The sequence below is a fragment of the Colletotrichum godetiae genome (assembly GCF_030913485.1).
Source record: "Colletotrichum godetiae strain CBS 193.32 chromosome Unknown BDP55scaffold_24, whole genome shotgun sequence".
In the NCBI taxonomy this organism is placed as follows: domain Eukaryota; kingdom Fungi; phylum Ascomycota; class Sordariomycetes; order Glomerellales; family Glomerellaceae; genus Colletotrichum; species Colletotrichum godetiae.
In genome coordinates, this window is record NW_026851272.1 from 38,698 (window position 1) to 51,512 (window position 12,815).

Below are 12,815 nucleotides of genomic sequence, written 5' to 3' on the forward strand. Positions count from 1 at the left end.
GCGTCACTCGGCACTCTCCAACGTTGTTCCGTCACAAGCCAACAATCGCCAACTGCGAAAACGCGACTTTGCGGTCTCGTCGCGTCGATCCGTCGAGATCAAAGACGGAGGCCGCAATCGAATATGGCTGAGGCCCTGCTGGGCCTCACGCCCTCCTACGGAAGCGCGTCGAGCAACAAGCCGTCCATTGCGCATCCCGACGACATCCCCGCCCAGCTCCGTCGCGAACTCGAACGAAAGAAGACACCCACACGATGCGAACATGTCTCAGTCACAATCGAAGTGCCATCTACCCTCGAATTCGCCATTCGCGATGGCGACGGCGATGCGCAGGAGAACATCGACCCAGCGCTCAGCGGCTTCCGAACGCAGGTTGTTGATGGTCAACCCGCCAAAATAGTGCGCGCCTACGGTACCATTATCAGCCAGCCCCACGACAACCCCGTGATGCAGAGAGCAGTAGCGAAACACATTGTTGCGCTTCTGTCTGTTGTGGATGAGAGCACGTGGGCGGTGAGAGAGGTTTCGCGCGGCCAGTATGGGTGGTCTTTCACCTACAACTGCAAAGACTCTCTCGCCACTTGGAACCGGCAGAATCAGAAGACGCCCAATAAGACTATCATAGGAGAGTATAGTCAGAAGGAGCTCGAACCGATCATGCAAGCCCGACCAGCTTTCGACTGTCACGGCACGCTAACCATTGCGTTCTCAAAGAATACTCGGACAATCAACGTCCAGTACGAACACACGCCTCTTCACAAGACACTGGGCGAGATGATCGAGTACTTCAAACCCCTCCCTTCGGCAGCACCTCCGGCACCTCTGATTCCCGCTGGGGAAAAGTCCAAGAAGGCGAAGACTCCGCGAAAGCGAAAGAGCGAGGCCTTGAATGAGGACGAAACGCCTGTCCAGAAGCCAAAGAGGAAGAGGAAGAGCAAGGCTCTGAATCCAGATGGCACACCTGTCCAACCAAAGAAGAGGAAGAAGAAATCGGAAGCTTCAAAGGACGCACAGGCCGCTGGCGAAGGCACCAACGGAGAGGCGACAGCCACTGTTCCGACCAAGGCGGATGCTGCTGTCCAAAGTGGTGTCCATTCACATGCAGTGCTGAATGTGCCCCCAGGCGAAGCGGCTAGGCGCCGCGAAGTCGCCATCAGATTCCTCAGCGACAGCGGTTTAGATCCTGAGAGTCTTTCTACAGAACAATTCGGTATCTTTGCCAATCAATCTCCGGATCTTCAAAAAGAGTCTCTTGCCATGCTCGTGAAGTATGGTGCTGAGCGACTCCGAATTGTTCATCCGAACGATGCTGCTGCGTCGTCGACCAGCGCGTCACCTACGCCTCAGCAGCCAACTGCGCAAGCTGATGTCACCACAACCACGTTGGAATCCCCAGCTTCAGGGAAGAAGAAGAAGCGGTCCGGAAAGTCGAAGGCGGTCGCAGATGCAGAAGAAGTGGAGTTGATCCCGGCACCGCCAGGCACGCCAATGAAGCTGATTTCGAGGGGAGGATGTATTGCTTGCAGAAGAGCAAAGGCCAAGGTATGTCAATCTGTTTTGTTGGGCGACCTCCTCAGAGATGCTAACGTTTCCCAGTGCGATCGCGCTAAACCTGAGTGCGCTTCCTGTGAAGAGCTGGGCGTGGAATGCCAGTACCCTCTGATCAACAAGATGTCTGCAAAGAAGAATGAAGAAAAGTCTGCAGCTGTAGTAGAGGACGATGATGATGACGACGACGATGCTGAGGCTGAAGTAGAAGCCGAGCCCGAGCCCGAGCCCGCAGAGCCTGAGATGGAAGTTGAAGAACAAGAACCAGACGACATCGAGACTATCGACTACTCGTCAAATATGCCGGTTGCTAACATGCTCACCCCCGTCGCACAGCCTTCCAATCAGGACTACTTCAACGGTGGGCCCAACGAACTGACTTACACCCATTCCGCCTCCAACGAGATGAATATGTCACACGGCGTCTCATCATACCCCGAGCCTTCTGTCACCGCAAATTACACGGAGCAGCAGGCAGTCTCCACAAGCTTCTCACAACCGTCTCTTACCGGCACGGCAACATACGCTCGATCGAGCACAGACGTGAACAGCTATACAGCTGCCAGTAATGACAACACGTCGAGTCTGACTTACTCTCAACCTGCAGCTAAGAGCCCTAGGGCGACGGGAACCTCTTCAAGGCGCAGTCTGCCATCTGGACCAGGACAGGCACAGCAGCCCACGGCTGAAAGCCCTGTTCCGCTTCCCAGTTACGCACAAAATTGGCAGAGCATTTCTCCTCCCAGGGCAGCGAATACAATTTCGCCTACCATGATGACCAAGCAGCACAGGCCGCGGAGGTCGACCCAGATGCCGGCTGCGACTACCGTCGCTCCCCAGGAGACATCCTACCGGAACACGCAACAGACTACGGCCCATGTCGCTGTACAGCAACAACAGCAACATCGCCCTTCCCCTACACAGCAAGCAGCTCAAGTGGCCCAAACAGTTACCCCGGCCCAGGTCTCGCCATTCCAGACGCCAGTGCAGGCAGCCCGAACTAAGAGTCGAGCTGGACAGAGAGCCTCCACTCGTACTCCGGTCAATGAACCCCGTGCTACACCTTCCCATCACACTGTCCAACCCTCAACTTCAGCGGCGATGGACTCAGCAACATACAATGATACCCAATCCTTGAGCAACGTCTCCGACTACGACAACTACAGTACGAAGTACTCTAGCCAGAGCAACAACTCGACAGAGTTGAATACCACCAGACTTGCTTATCAGCCCTATGCGGCGCAAAACACGTCTGCGACCACATCCACTTACCCTTCGTATGACTACGACAGAATCAATACCACTGCCTCACACACCTCCAGCGGTAATACGCGGTCCGGACAGTTGTACAACAATCAATCGCAATCGCGCAATGCGCAATCACACAATAATAACAACACCACGGCGGCGGCGAACACTTACGCTCAACAGCCGTCGACGACTCAGCAGCAGTCATCCTCTCTGCAGTCGTTCAACATGCGAAATTCAGCAGTGAACAGCACTCAGCCAAGGTCGTCCTCGAGGAACACAAATCAGCAGCCGCAACAGCCACAGTCGCAGTCGCAGTCGCAGCCGCAGTCGCAGTCGCAGCCGCAACAAGCACAATCGTATGGATCTTACGCAAATCAGACCCAGCAGCAATCAACTCAGCCGGACCAACATAACTGGTATGGGTTTAATTCGGGATCTAACACTTCCTTCACGCCAGCGAACGTCTCTGGAGGCTATGCCACGAGAGGTACCACGTCCGCCAATTACGGAAGCGGGTCCAGCTCCTCCAATCAAGCATACCAGCAGCAGCATGGCTCTCTTAACATGTCGGGCCATAGCTACTCTCCCGGCGACAATGAGATGTACGAGCTGCTGAAGAACTCTCTTCACGGCCCAGGCCGCTAAGAGGAAGGCGAGTGGTGGCCTGGTTGTTTATATCTTTCTGCGGTACGCACCTAAGTGTACATACTCTACCACTTTCAGCGACCTGCTTCTAGCAACGGACTTGGGCGTGAACTGGAAAAGCCTGAAGGGCAGGCGGACGGACTTCATCTTCCATGGAGAGGATTTGATATTTGGTGGCACTTTACCCATAGGTGGCCCACGGGCACCTTGTTTGTTACATGTAGTTTATTTGGCCATCAGTAGTGGATGACATCACGCGACTGGTTGAGTTACATACCAGGTACATCACGCAAAGTCGAATTTGTGAAAGATGGCATACCATCCATTGATCCTAATGCAACATTTGTCTGGCAGACTCGTCCTCTGGTTGAGACCATTACAATGAGTCTAGTGCATCGTCATTCTGATATAAAATACCGGGCCTGATAACCGAGCGGACACCGCCGTAGCGTATTGGGTATTGTATGATGTCTGGTGTTTTCAGGACTTCTGCATTTGGGGCTCGGTTGGTTTCTGTTGTTTTGGTTTTGGGAGGAGTTTAGGGGGGGGGTTCTCGTCTTGTCTGTTGAAAAGTCTCGCATTGTTTCCCTTCGATTTTTAGTTGATGGTTGTGAACGACGTCAATCTTCTTTTCTTTGATGAGATCAATTGTAAAGCTACGATGTTTTGGTCCGCGGCTATGCAGTGGTATGAATTTGATATACTCTTTGTCGTTGTAGTACTGGTAGTAGTTACTGATTCTTGATGTTGCGAGGTTGCCCGCCGCTGTGCCATCGGAGGCTATCTTGAGAATGTGTGGCCCGTGGTGGGACTGGAAGACTGTGTGATTTGTGGGTTGCCACCCACGATGAGAACCAGTCAGCCTGATGGTGATGGCATGATGAATACAGAACAAGAGGAAAAGCCCAGAGAGTGACCGGCGGACACGACGTTCATTCCACTTGACGGTCGATATCACCCAAGTAAGATCTATATAGCAGGCTCGCCCCCGTCGGGACCGTGGTTATATAAACACAGCCTCGGTTCCATACATCTTGACCGATCAAATGAGCAAACGTCTAGCTAAGCCTGGTGGTCAGTAGGTAGACTACGTCAAGCTTCCCCGTTTCGGGCAGTTATTTTCAGAATTTCTCACAGAGGCCGAACGTTCCAAGTTGCAGTCCAAATCTGCCGCTGACGCTGGGCGTTTCTTATAGCTACGTGGTGTCGAAGACGTCACAGAGCTTTGCTGCGGGTAAGAACGCATGGCAATGGGCGGTTGACATAGAAACTCATTTAGGGTATCGAAAGTAACTTGTGTAAAGGTACTTGAAAGTCGAAAAAGAAAAACCTCAAGTTCGCCTAAGGTACCTAAGGTACTTGATGTAGGAACTGTCCGTGTGAGACGGTACGAAGTGAGGCTGAACCGGTGCTGATGTAGGAGGCTTCCTGACAAACCTGAGAGCGATGATTTGGCGAACTTACCTCGTGAAGCGGGGAGTAAGAGAGACAGGTATCGGGGCCGAGGTAGCCTACGCATGCGGGCACCGACGGGAAGCAGCGCACCTACTTCACTGGACTATTAAGCCTAAACCAAATTAATTCCTGTGGAAGGACTCGATCCGTCACTCCGAATCCCTAGTCTCTAGCTTGGGGGAACTGTAAGTAGGACGGGCACAGCTCGTACGCTGCCAAGAGCACCGGCATGTGAAATTTGGCGACTGTACCCGGCCGGCTCTTTGAATACGGTCTCAGCCACGTGTGGGTTGTCTACGAGACATGGGCTTTCTGCCACCCATTGGGCAGCTCAACTCTGCCTGTCGTGTCGCGAAACCAGTCGCTCTCTCAAGCTCGGTAATATGTTCAGTGCCCGTGGGTTAGTCTCAACTCAGTTGAAATAAAACAGAAAAGCTTATTTTGACATCGCAAGTATAATTCCACTCCCTACAAAGTTATCCCACAGGTCCCCTTGGACCGCAGGTTGGATCTACCTTAGCAATGGCATCTACACAGTACGAAACACAAATCATATTAGCTGCCTCTTCTCCGCAACATATATTTGACTGGAAGGTAAGCTTGTGAATCAGTTCAGCTGAGGCTTGTCTAGCGCAGTGTAACAGTAGAGGGCGTATTTTCGGCCACAGACAGAAAGAGTCACATCTAGCCTGTCTCATCTCGCCACAGCTTGTAGCTCTTTTGAGCCTAGCAACACTTTGTTTCCCAGATTACCCAGAGGCTGTGCCAAAGTCAAGCCCCCCCCTTATCTGTCGTTCTTGGTCCTAGCCCGGAGGGATGTATTCCAGCGGGCTGATGCGGTCGATCTGAAGACATTCGCGCCTCTATCACTGACACGCGAATTTCACGATCAGTTCGATGAAGGAAGCTGAAAAAGTCTCAAAAGAAATCGGCGCGTAGGACTAGTGATCAGATACTGCGAAACGAGTGAACAAAAGTAGGCCGCAAAAACATCACAACAACTCTCGATTCGTCACTAAGACCGTGGTGCCAACGGCGGCCGAGAACTGAGGATCTCACGGTGTGTTAAGTGGTAGACGTTTTGTCCCCTGATTGTCTGCCTACGAGCCTATATCGCGGACTCTTTAGTCGCGAGCGGCGATGCTGCATGCAAGTTGAGCTCTGCACCAGATCAAGCCTCATTAGAATGTAGTTCAGCTACCGGATTCGGTCTCTCGTCGATGCTAAGGCCCTGATCTTCCGCGAATTAATCGCCAATTGCCAATTGCCCGGCTGATGTAATCTGTGCATAAAATCAACGGAAACCCCTTTTCCGTTAAGCCAAACCTACTTAGGCCGTAGACTCGCTGACGGATCCGGTCTTTTAATCCTACCAAAGTTATGCAATGTTCCTTTCTGAATCAGTGGCTAAGACAGGCCGGAGATGGTATAGCTTTTGGCATTGGGGTCAAATCTGGGCTGGCAACTGGCATTGTACGAAGGGCGCCCAATCGCTAGGATCTGATGCCAGGACTGATTCTAGAGCAAAAAACACGTAACGGCGCTCCGGTAGTAGCCCGGGACTACAGCCCAACGCGGTGATACAATCGCTAGCTGGGCAGCGGCAGAAGCCGTGGCGTTGTACCGCTGGCAATTGGCAATTGGCGATTAATTCGCGGAATATCAGGGCCTAAAATTGTGCACGGTTTCCTTCTACAACAGTGGCTGAGCTAGGCTGGAGATGTTATAGTCATTGGCTATAGGACGCGTTATACGTCGACAACTAAGGATCGATTCTCGACGTGGGAACAGAGCGGCCCGGCTGGCACTCCACAGCCACGGTAGTGGCGCTCGACAGTGGCAGTTCAACTACAAACCGAGCCCTGCCTGAATCAGTGGCTCCGCGCCTCTGGCAATTATCGATTAACCGCTTCACTCGAGCAGATCTGGGCCTTAGTAAAGCTGGCTTATTCTACAAATAGAAGGGTGGCATTAGTGTGGGACGTATATCGAGACACTTACTCGCTATATGGGAATTAGCTATTGACCAGTCGACCAGCCACACCGGCCTAAGACCTTGGGGAATTTTTGGAAATCATGCAGTTGGACTTGAATTGGCAGATGCTACTTAACTTTCCGTAGGTGCCAAACCGTCCAAGACATGAGCTACCATGAGTATGATGACAAAGGGCTTTGTTGCCTGACTGAATACCACGGCCTTAGTCTACGAGAGCAGGGGGGGCTTCAAGGCAAAAGTCCTTAAATTCTTTCGCAATCCTCGTGTGCAACCAAAGAAATGTGGCGGGGAGCTTGTCCTCCGACTCATCACTTCGCTGGCAGCGTTTCGACCAATTTCGTATCGCCACGATATTGCTTCAAATCATCTACAATGATCTTTATCAAGAAGAGAGAAGAGATCTTCCCTCATAGTCGCTGGAAAAGAAGTGCGCTCGCTTTTTCCGCGGCCGCATTCGTCACGTTCTTCGTCAACCTGTCTTTCGTCATCTGGGCCATGACGCACTCGAGCGACACTATGACACCTGACACTGGAGTTGTAGCAAACGGTCACTGCCAGAGCATCCAGAGCTGGAATACTTGCGCTCACGTCGCAATCAACATCATCAGTACTGTTTTACTGACAGGAAGCAACTACTGCATGCAGTGCTTGATTGCACCGACTCGGACCGAGATCGATAGTGCGCATGCCAAGCATGAGTGGCTCGATATTGGCATTCCAAGCATTCGTAACTTCTGGAGCATTGCTTGGAAGAGAAGGATGCTCTGGGCCCTTCTGGCGATGTCTTCATTCCCACTTCATTTGCTGTAAACATCTCATATTTCATTGTGATCCAATACTGGCGGTTCTGCAGTTTCAATTCAGTTGTTTTCACCTCGACTTCTACAAGCCGATATAGAGTTTACACCATCAGCGCGGATAACTTCGGCGGAGTCGAAATGAAACATGCTCCGGATGTCTTACCGATCGAGCTCCTTCCAGATACAAACATCATTACCCGCAATCGATTCAATTTTCTCAACACCAGCAAATGTATCGATGAGTACGGAACCACGTTTCAGTCTTTGCGAGGCGATGTGATCCTCGTTGTTGATAACAAAACGGTATCCACTGGCGAATTAGCCAAGCTAAACCCCACTTACGACTATCGATCGTTGGCTCATCCCTTTGATTGGATCTGTGGGGAACAACAACACGGCTCAACTACATCTTCTTGCGACAAGCAACTCTCAAGTATCAAGAGCAGTGCCAAGTGGATAGTGGGGCAACATTACTTGGAGGTAAGGGGCTGCTACAGTCAGGAAAGAGCAGAGCATTGCAAGCTACTTTTCAGCAGTCGGCTATGCTGGACCGTAATTGCACTCAACCTAGTCAAAGGCATATTGATGCTTTATGTTGCATATGGAAATACCGAAAGGCCCATCTTGAATGTAGGTGACGCTATCGAGTCTTTTTTGACGGTTGAAGATGAGTCTACGAAGACAATGGCTCTTGCGTCGAAGGCAAGCCTAAAGGGATCAAGCTGGAATTGCGGCCCACAAGAGTTCCAATCCACAAGACGACGGAAATTTGCTGCAGCAAGCTGTCGTCGTTGGGCGACTACTATAGCTATGTAAGTCTTCAACTCAATGTATTCTTCGGCCTAGAGATCGACAAACTAATACGAGTAGATTTGTTTCCGCTATTCTCACTTGCATAATCTTGTTAGTGTGGGGGTGCACCCAAGTCGACGCGTCCAACATCATGAAATATGGGCTTGGGAAGGTTCAGGGCGACACAATAATGGACGTTGGGACGCTAAGCGCTGAGTCCGACACCCTCGTTCTCAACGTTCTGCTTGCCAACACCCCACAAGTTATCATGTCGATGATATACTTAAGCTATAACGCCCTCTTTACCAGTATATCTCTGACCACCGAATGGGATCGGCTCGGCGAAGAAAAGAAAGGTCTGAGGGTTTCATTCCACTGCCGAGGTGACCAACGGCAGACGTATTTCCTGCAACTCCCTTACCGGTACTCTATTCCGCTCACCGTATTTTCTGGTGGAATGCACTGGCTTATTTCGGAGAGCATATTCCTGGTCAACATTGAGGGGCGGTATGCTAGCGGGCCATCCCATTCCATTGGAGATAGCGCCATGTCCTGTGGATGGTCACCGATTGGCGTCATATGCGTGATAGTGGTAGGCACGATCATGGTCGGGTTTCTTCTTGCATCGGGCTTTCGTCGTTTTCGTTACGGGGGGATCCCGGTGGTAAGCAGTTGCAGTGTCGCAATCTCCGCGGCCTGCCATCCGGCAACAAGTGAGGAGCCAGAGATGTGGACAAAGGCATTGCGCTGGGGTGTAGTATCTAAGCCTGGCGCTGAGTTGCCGCATTGCTCTTTCTCAAGCAGAGAGATCGAGGCCCCAGTTGAAGGGCAAAAATATCAATAAGGAAGGGAAGAGTGATTCGTACGATTAGGGCAAATTTTGTTTGAAACACGCAAAGCCTTGAGAGGGAGTCTGATTAAGGAGCTAATACATGAAAAGTGGAAGTAAGAAGGTGGCAATTCGGGGTTTTAGCGATGAAATCTTGGTGTACGTGGTGCGTCGGAATACTCGATACATCTTGGTGTTCTCGAAAACTTTGATTAATGTTTTATACATTGAGGCATTTTGTCAAAGAGGTGTTCGATCATTCAAAATGTGATGATAGAAGTGGGATATGAGCATTACTGGGGAAGTTGGACGTGGTCAACAACCCAACAGTAATATACTGCGTTGAACTCATCGAGTAGCAATACGCGGGGACACTGAATCAAACTCCCCAGTCATGCCATATCTAGAGGCCTGCGGTAGATTTTACTGTCTATTCTCCGGCACAGGTTGTCAACTGGCACTCACTCATGTGAGGAGCCTCACTAAGACCAGAAGCCAAGGACCGCTGAGAGTGTCAAGCCCTGACACCTGAATTTGAGGGCTGAAGTGGGGATTACCACCTGAAAGATGAATTGTATCGTTGATATGAGTTACGGGATATGAGTTATGGGTCACACCTCAGCAGCTGGTGAGTCTCGGTCGCGAGTCTCGGTCGCGAGTCTCGATTCCCTGATCCAACTGATCAATGTGATCGGCGCACCATACACCGCTTTTCTCTCCTTTGTTAAACCAATGATAGCAATCCAGCAGGTTTCAGCTTATCTCAAGGCAGGTATTCAACGTCGTAGGGGACGTATCCATCGTCCGCATTTACATCCGTACTCTCATGTGCTTCACAATTGCAGCCCGTGATCGGGAGAAGGGGGGTGATGGATCGTCTTCATCTTAGGCGTTTGTAGCGAAACTGATCATTCGTCGCTATGTATGCTACATTATAATGAGCTCCAGAGGTCGTCTGTCGCTTGCAATAACTGTATCTGTTCTAGAGCCTGTCGGCCCTGTCTATATTGTCTCCCCTTTCTCCACCTCTGCGGTTCGGAATTTGGTTCCTGGGAAGGAAAGTATTTGCACCAACCAACCCAGTACACCGCAGTACTACAAAGTAAACTTCCCCATTTGGGAAGCTAAATGTAATATAAGTCTTCTCGTACTCTAGGCAGCAGTTTGAGACCTTTTTGTTACCGATATTTTCTCACCAATGATGTGGGGATATGGTGCGCGAGTTGCTCGGATAGTCTCGCGAATAACTGTTCCGTTTCTCATCTGAAAGGATCTTTTCTTCCGTCTCCATGTCAACTTTGTTTTGAAAATAAAAGTTCGTTGTTCTTTCAGAATATCACAAGTCAGAATCAAGACATCTGGATACAGAGAACAAAGTAATTGAGACTTGTTGCTCGTGTTGCGACCTTTAACTGCGGTTTTTCGCAACCCAGGGCTAAGCCACACAAGCCGCGTGGACAGGGTTGGATACGCTTCGTGGTTATGCTAACAATCTAACCTAAAATCTTCAATGGCGCACATTTCCATGCAAAACAGGGAATCTTCCTAATTTGACGGACGAGGTCCGTAGTCTATTCTTAATGTGGTTTCTACTCCGCCTTCACCTCCGATTCCGTATTCACAGCTGCCAAGAGACACCATGTCGAGCAAAGAATTCCCCGGATAGGGGAGAGTCTCGTGTGAATAGCCCACTCAAACATCAGTTCGGAAAGATCCGAAGCAACAGTCTTGTAACGTTATCATCCCTCCCATAGGAACCTTGTTACACGTGTCTCCACGCGACAAGAAGTAGCATACGAAGAGGATCTGGAAGGGATTTACGGCTATTTGGGGCTCAAAAAATAGGTGTAGACCTTTGATGTAAGGAAGAGTTGCAACGGGGCGGTGATAGCCTGATAGGGAAGAACCTGCAAATTCACTGAGAGATCTAATCTCCACAATGTCCGTAGCTATCACAGGCGGGAAATCATGGGTCCTTAATGCCGCTGGGTTATCATACCCAGGGACGCTACAAAGCCACGGAGGACGCTGCCGTGGAGAAACCCTCGGCAGATGGCCGCGTGGATGTCAAGAACACGAGTTTCTAATTCAGGCATGGACGAAGACGACATGTATTCATGTTGTCTGGGGAATGGATCTACCTCACGGGGGCCGAGGGATCCATCGTGATGAAGTCTTTGGTGATGATGTGATATAAAGTGAAGAAAAATCGGATTCAACAGTTTTAGGATCATCAACAAGATTCAAATCCACAATGCGATCCTTCCTCGCCATGTATCAACCGAAAATTCTTTCTTTCGTATTATCACCCATTTTCATCAAGACTCTTCTAGCCACCGTCATTATTCTAACTTCTATTCGTACAATATTTCTTTACTATGAAGTCTCTATAACCACGGCCCTCGAACACGCCGCCGCAGCCTCCCCTATTCGGCCTCAAACAGGGACCAAATGTCTACCGCAACTGTCTCCTGACCTTTCAGAAACCCTTCGACTTCTGCAGTCATCATGTCGATCTTCCCTCCCCGACCCGAAATTCCACATCCGGATCACCACCGTGACGGCGCAATTTGGCAACATTCGAGAACACTACCAGAACGCCCTACAGTCTCACATCCTTCATACCACACTCCACGGCAACGGGATCGGAGTCATGTGTACACCTATCGTTGACGACTTGTGGAACAAGCCTGCATACATACTGTCTCTGTTACTCGATGAGATGCTTAAACCGCTAGAAGAGCGGGCAGAATGGCTGTTCTGGGTCGACCGCGACACCATAATCCTTGACCAATGCCGACCGATATCGAGCTTCCTTCCACCCCGAATCCTCAATCGAGTTGCCGAAAGCAAGACGGCCTACGGGTCAACTCCGAAAGAAGAAGACGTACACCTCATAGCGGCGGACGACTGGAACGGCCTTAACAACGGGGTCTTCCTTCTCCGCGTCGGTCAATGGGCCATCGAGCTCTTCAGCGCCATCATGGCCTTTCGGCACTTCAGACCTGGCACAGAACTCCGCTTCACCGAGCAGAGCGCCATGGAGATACTAATAAAGGAGAGGAGATTCAAGAAGGGGGTACGAATGGTACCTCAGACCTGGTTCAACTCGTATCCTGGCAGCCTCAAGGCTTCCACGTATCTTGAGGGCAACGACGAAAAGGGGCTCTCGGATTGGCAGACAAGACGTGGCGACTTTTTGATACATTTTGCTGGGTTCGGCGAGGATGATCGAGCGAAGAGTATGAATAGCTGGTTGTACATGCTGGGGAAGACACAATTTACCCTGGAAGATGGGAGGGTGCAGAGAGATGCTACACCGGGCATCGAAGCATACTGGAAAGAACTAGAACCGGTAGAGACGAAATGAGCGCCGAGTTAGGCATAATACTGAGGGTTGAAACAATGTGGCAACTCGTAATAATGATCCATCTAGCTTTCCTGCAAGTCTTCCCGGATGGTCGCCTGAGTAGGCGCTGTCGTCATAAACATGCTGATC

General features: G+C 50.6%; 3 protein-coding genes across 3 annotated transcripts; all 3 read left to right on the top strand.

The window, feature by feature from the left end:
* Positions 1 to 7,267: 7,267 nt before the first annotated feature.
* Positions 7,268 to 9,331, top strand: BDP55DRAFT_632742 (uncharacterized protein; the record flags this gene model as incomplete). The annotated part of the gene is made up of 3 exons (XM_060572463.1): positions 7,268 to 7,701; positions 7,749 to 8,507; positions 8,566 to 9,331. 3 exons carry the CDS (start codon positions 7,268 to 7,270, stop codon positions 9,329 to 9,331), a joined length of 1,959 nt encoding a protein of 652 aa, XP_060428674.1.
* Positions 9,332 to 10,035: 704 nt separating this feature from the next.
* Positions 10,036 to 10,648, top strand: BDP55DRAFT_665905 (uncharacterized protein). Its single transcript, XM_060575066.1, has one exon. It carries the CDS (start codon positions 10,254 to 10,256, stop codon positions 10,470 to 10,472), a length of 219 nt encoding a protein of 72 aa, XP_060428675.1. The 5' UTR covers positions 10,036 to 10,253; the 3' UTR covers positions 10,473 to 10,648.
* A 922-nt stretch (positions 10,649 to 11,570) lies between these two features.
* BDP55DRAFT_729328 (galactosyl transferase GMA12/MNN10 family-domain-containing protein) lies at positions 11,571 to 12,686 on the top strand (the record flags this gene model as incomplete). The annotated part of the gene is made up of 1 exon (XM_060579551.1): positions 11,571 to 12,686. The coding sequence occupies one exon, from the start codon at positions 11,571 to 11,573 to the stop codon at positions 12,684 to 12,686; it is 1,116 nt and encodes a 371-aa protein (XP_060428676.1).
* Positions 12,687 to 12,815: the final 129 nt, after the last annotated feature.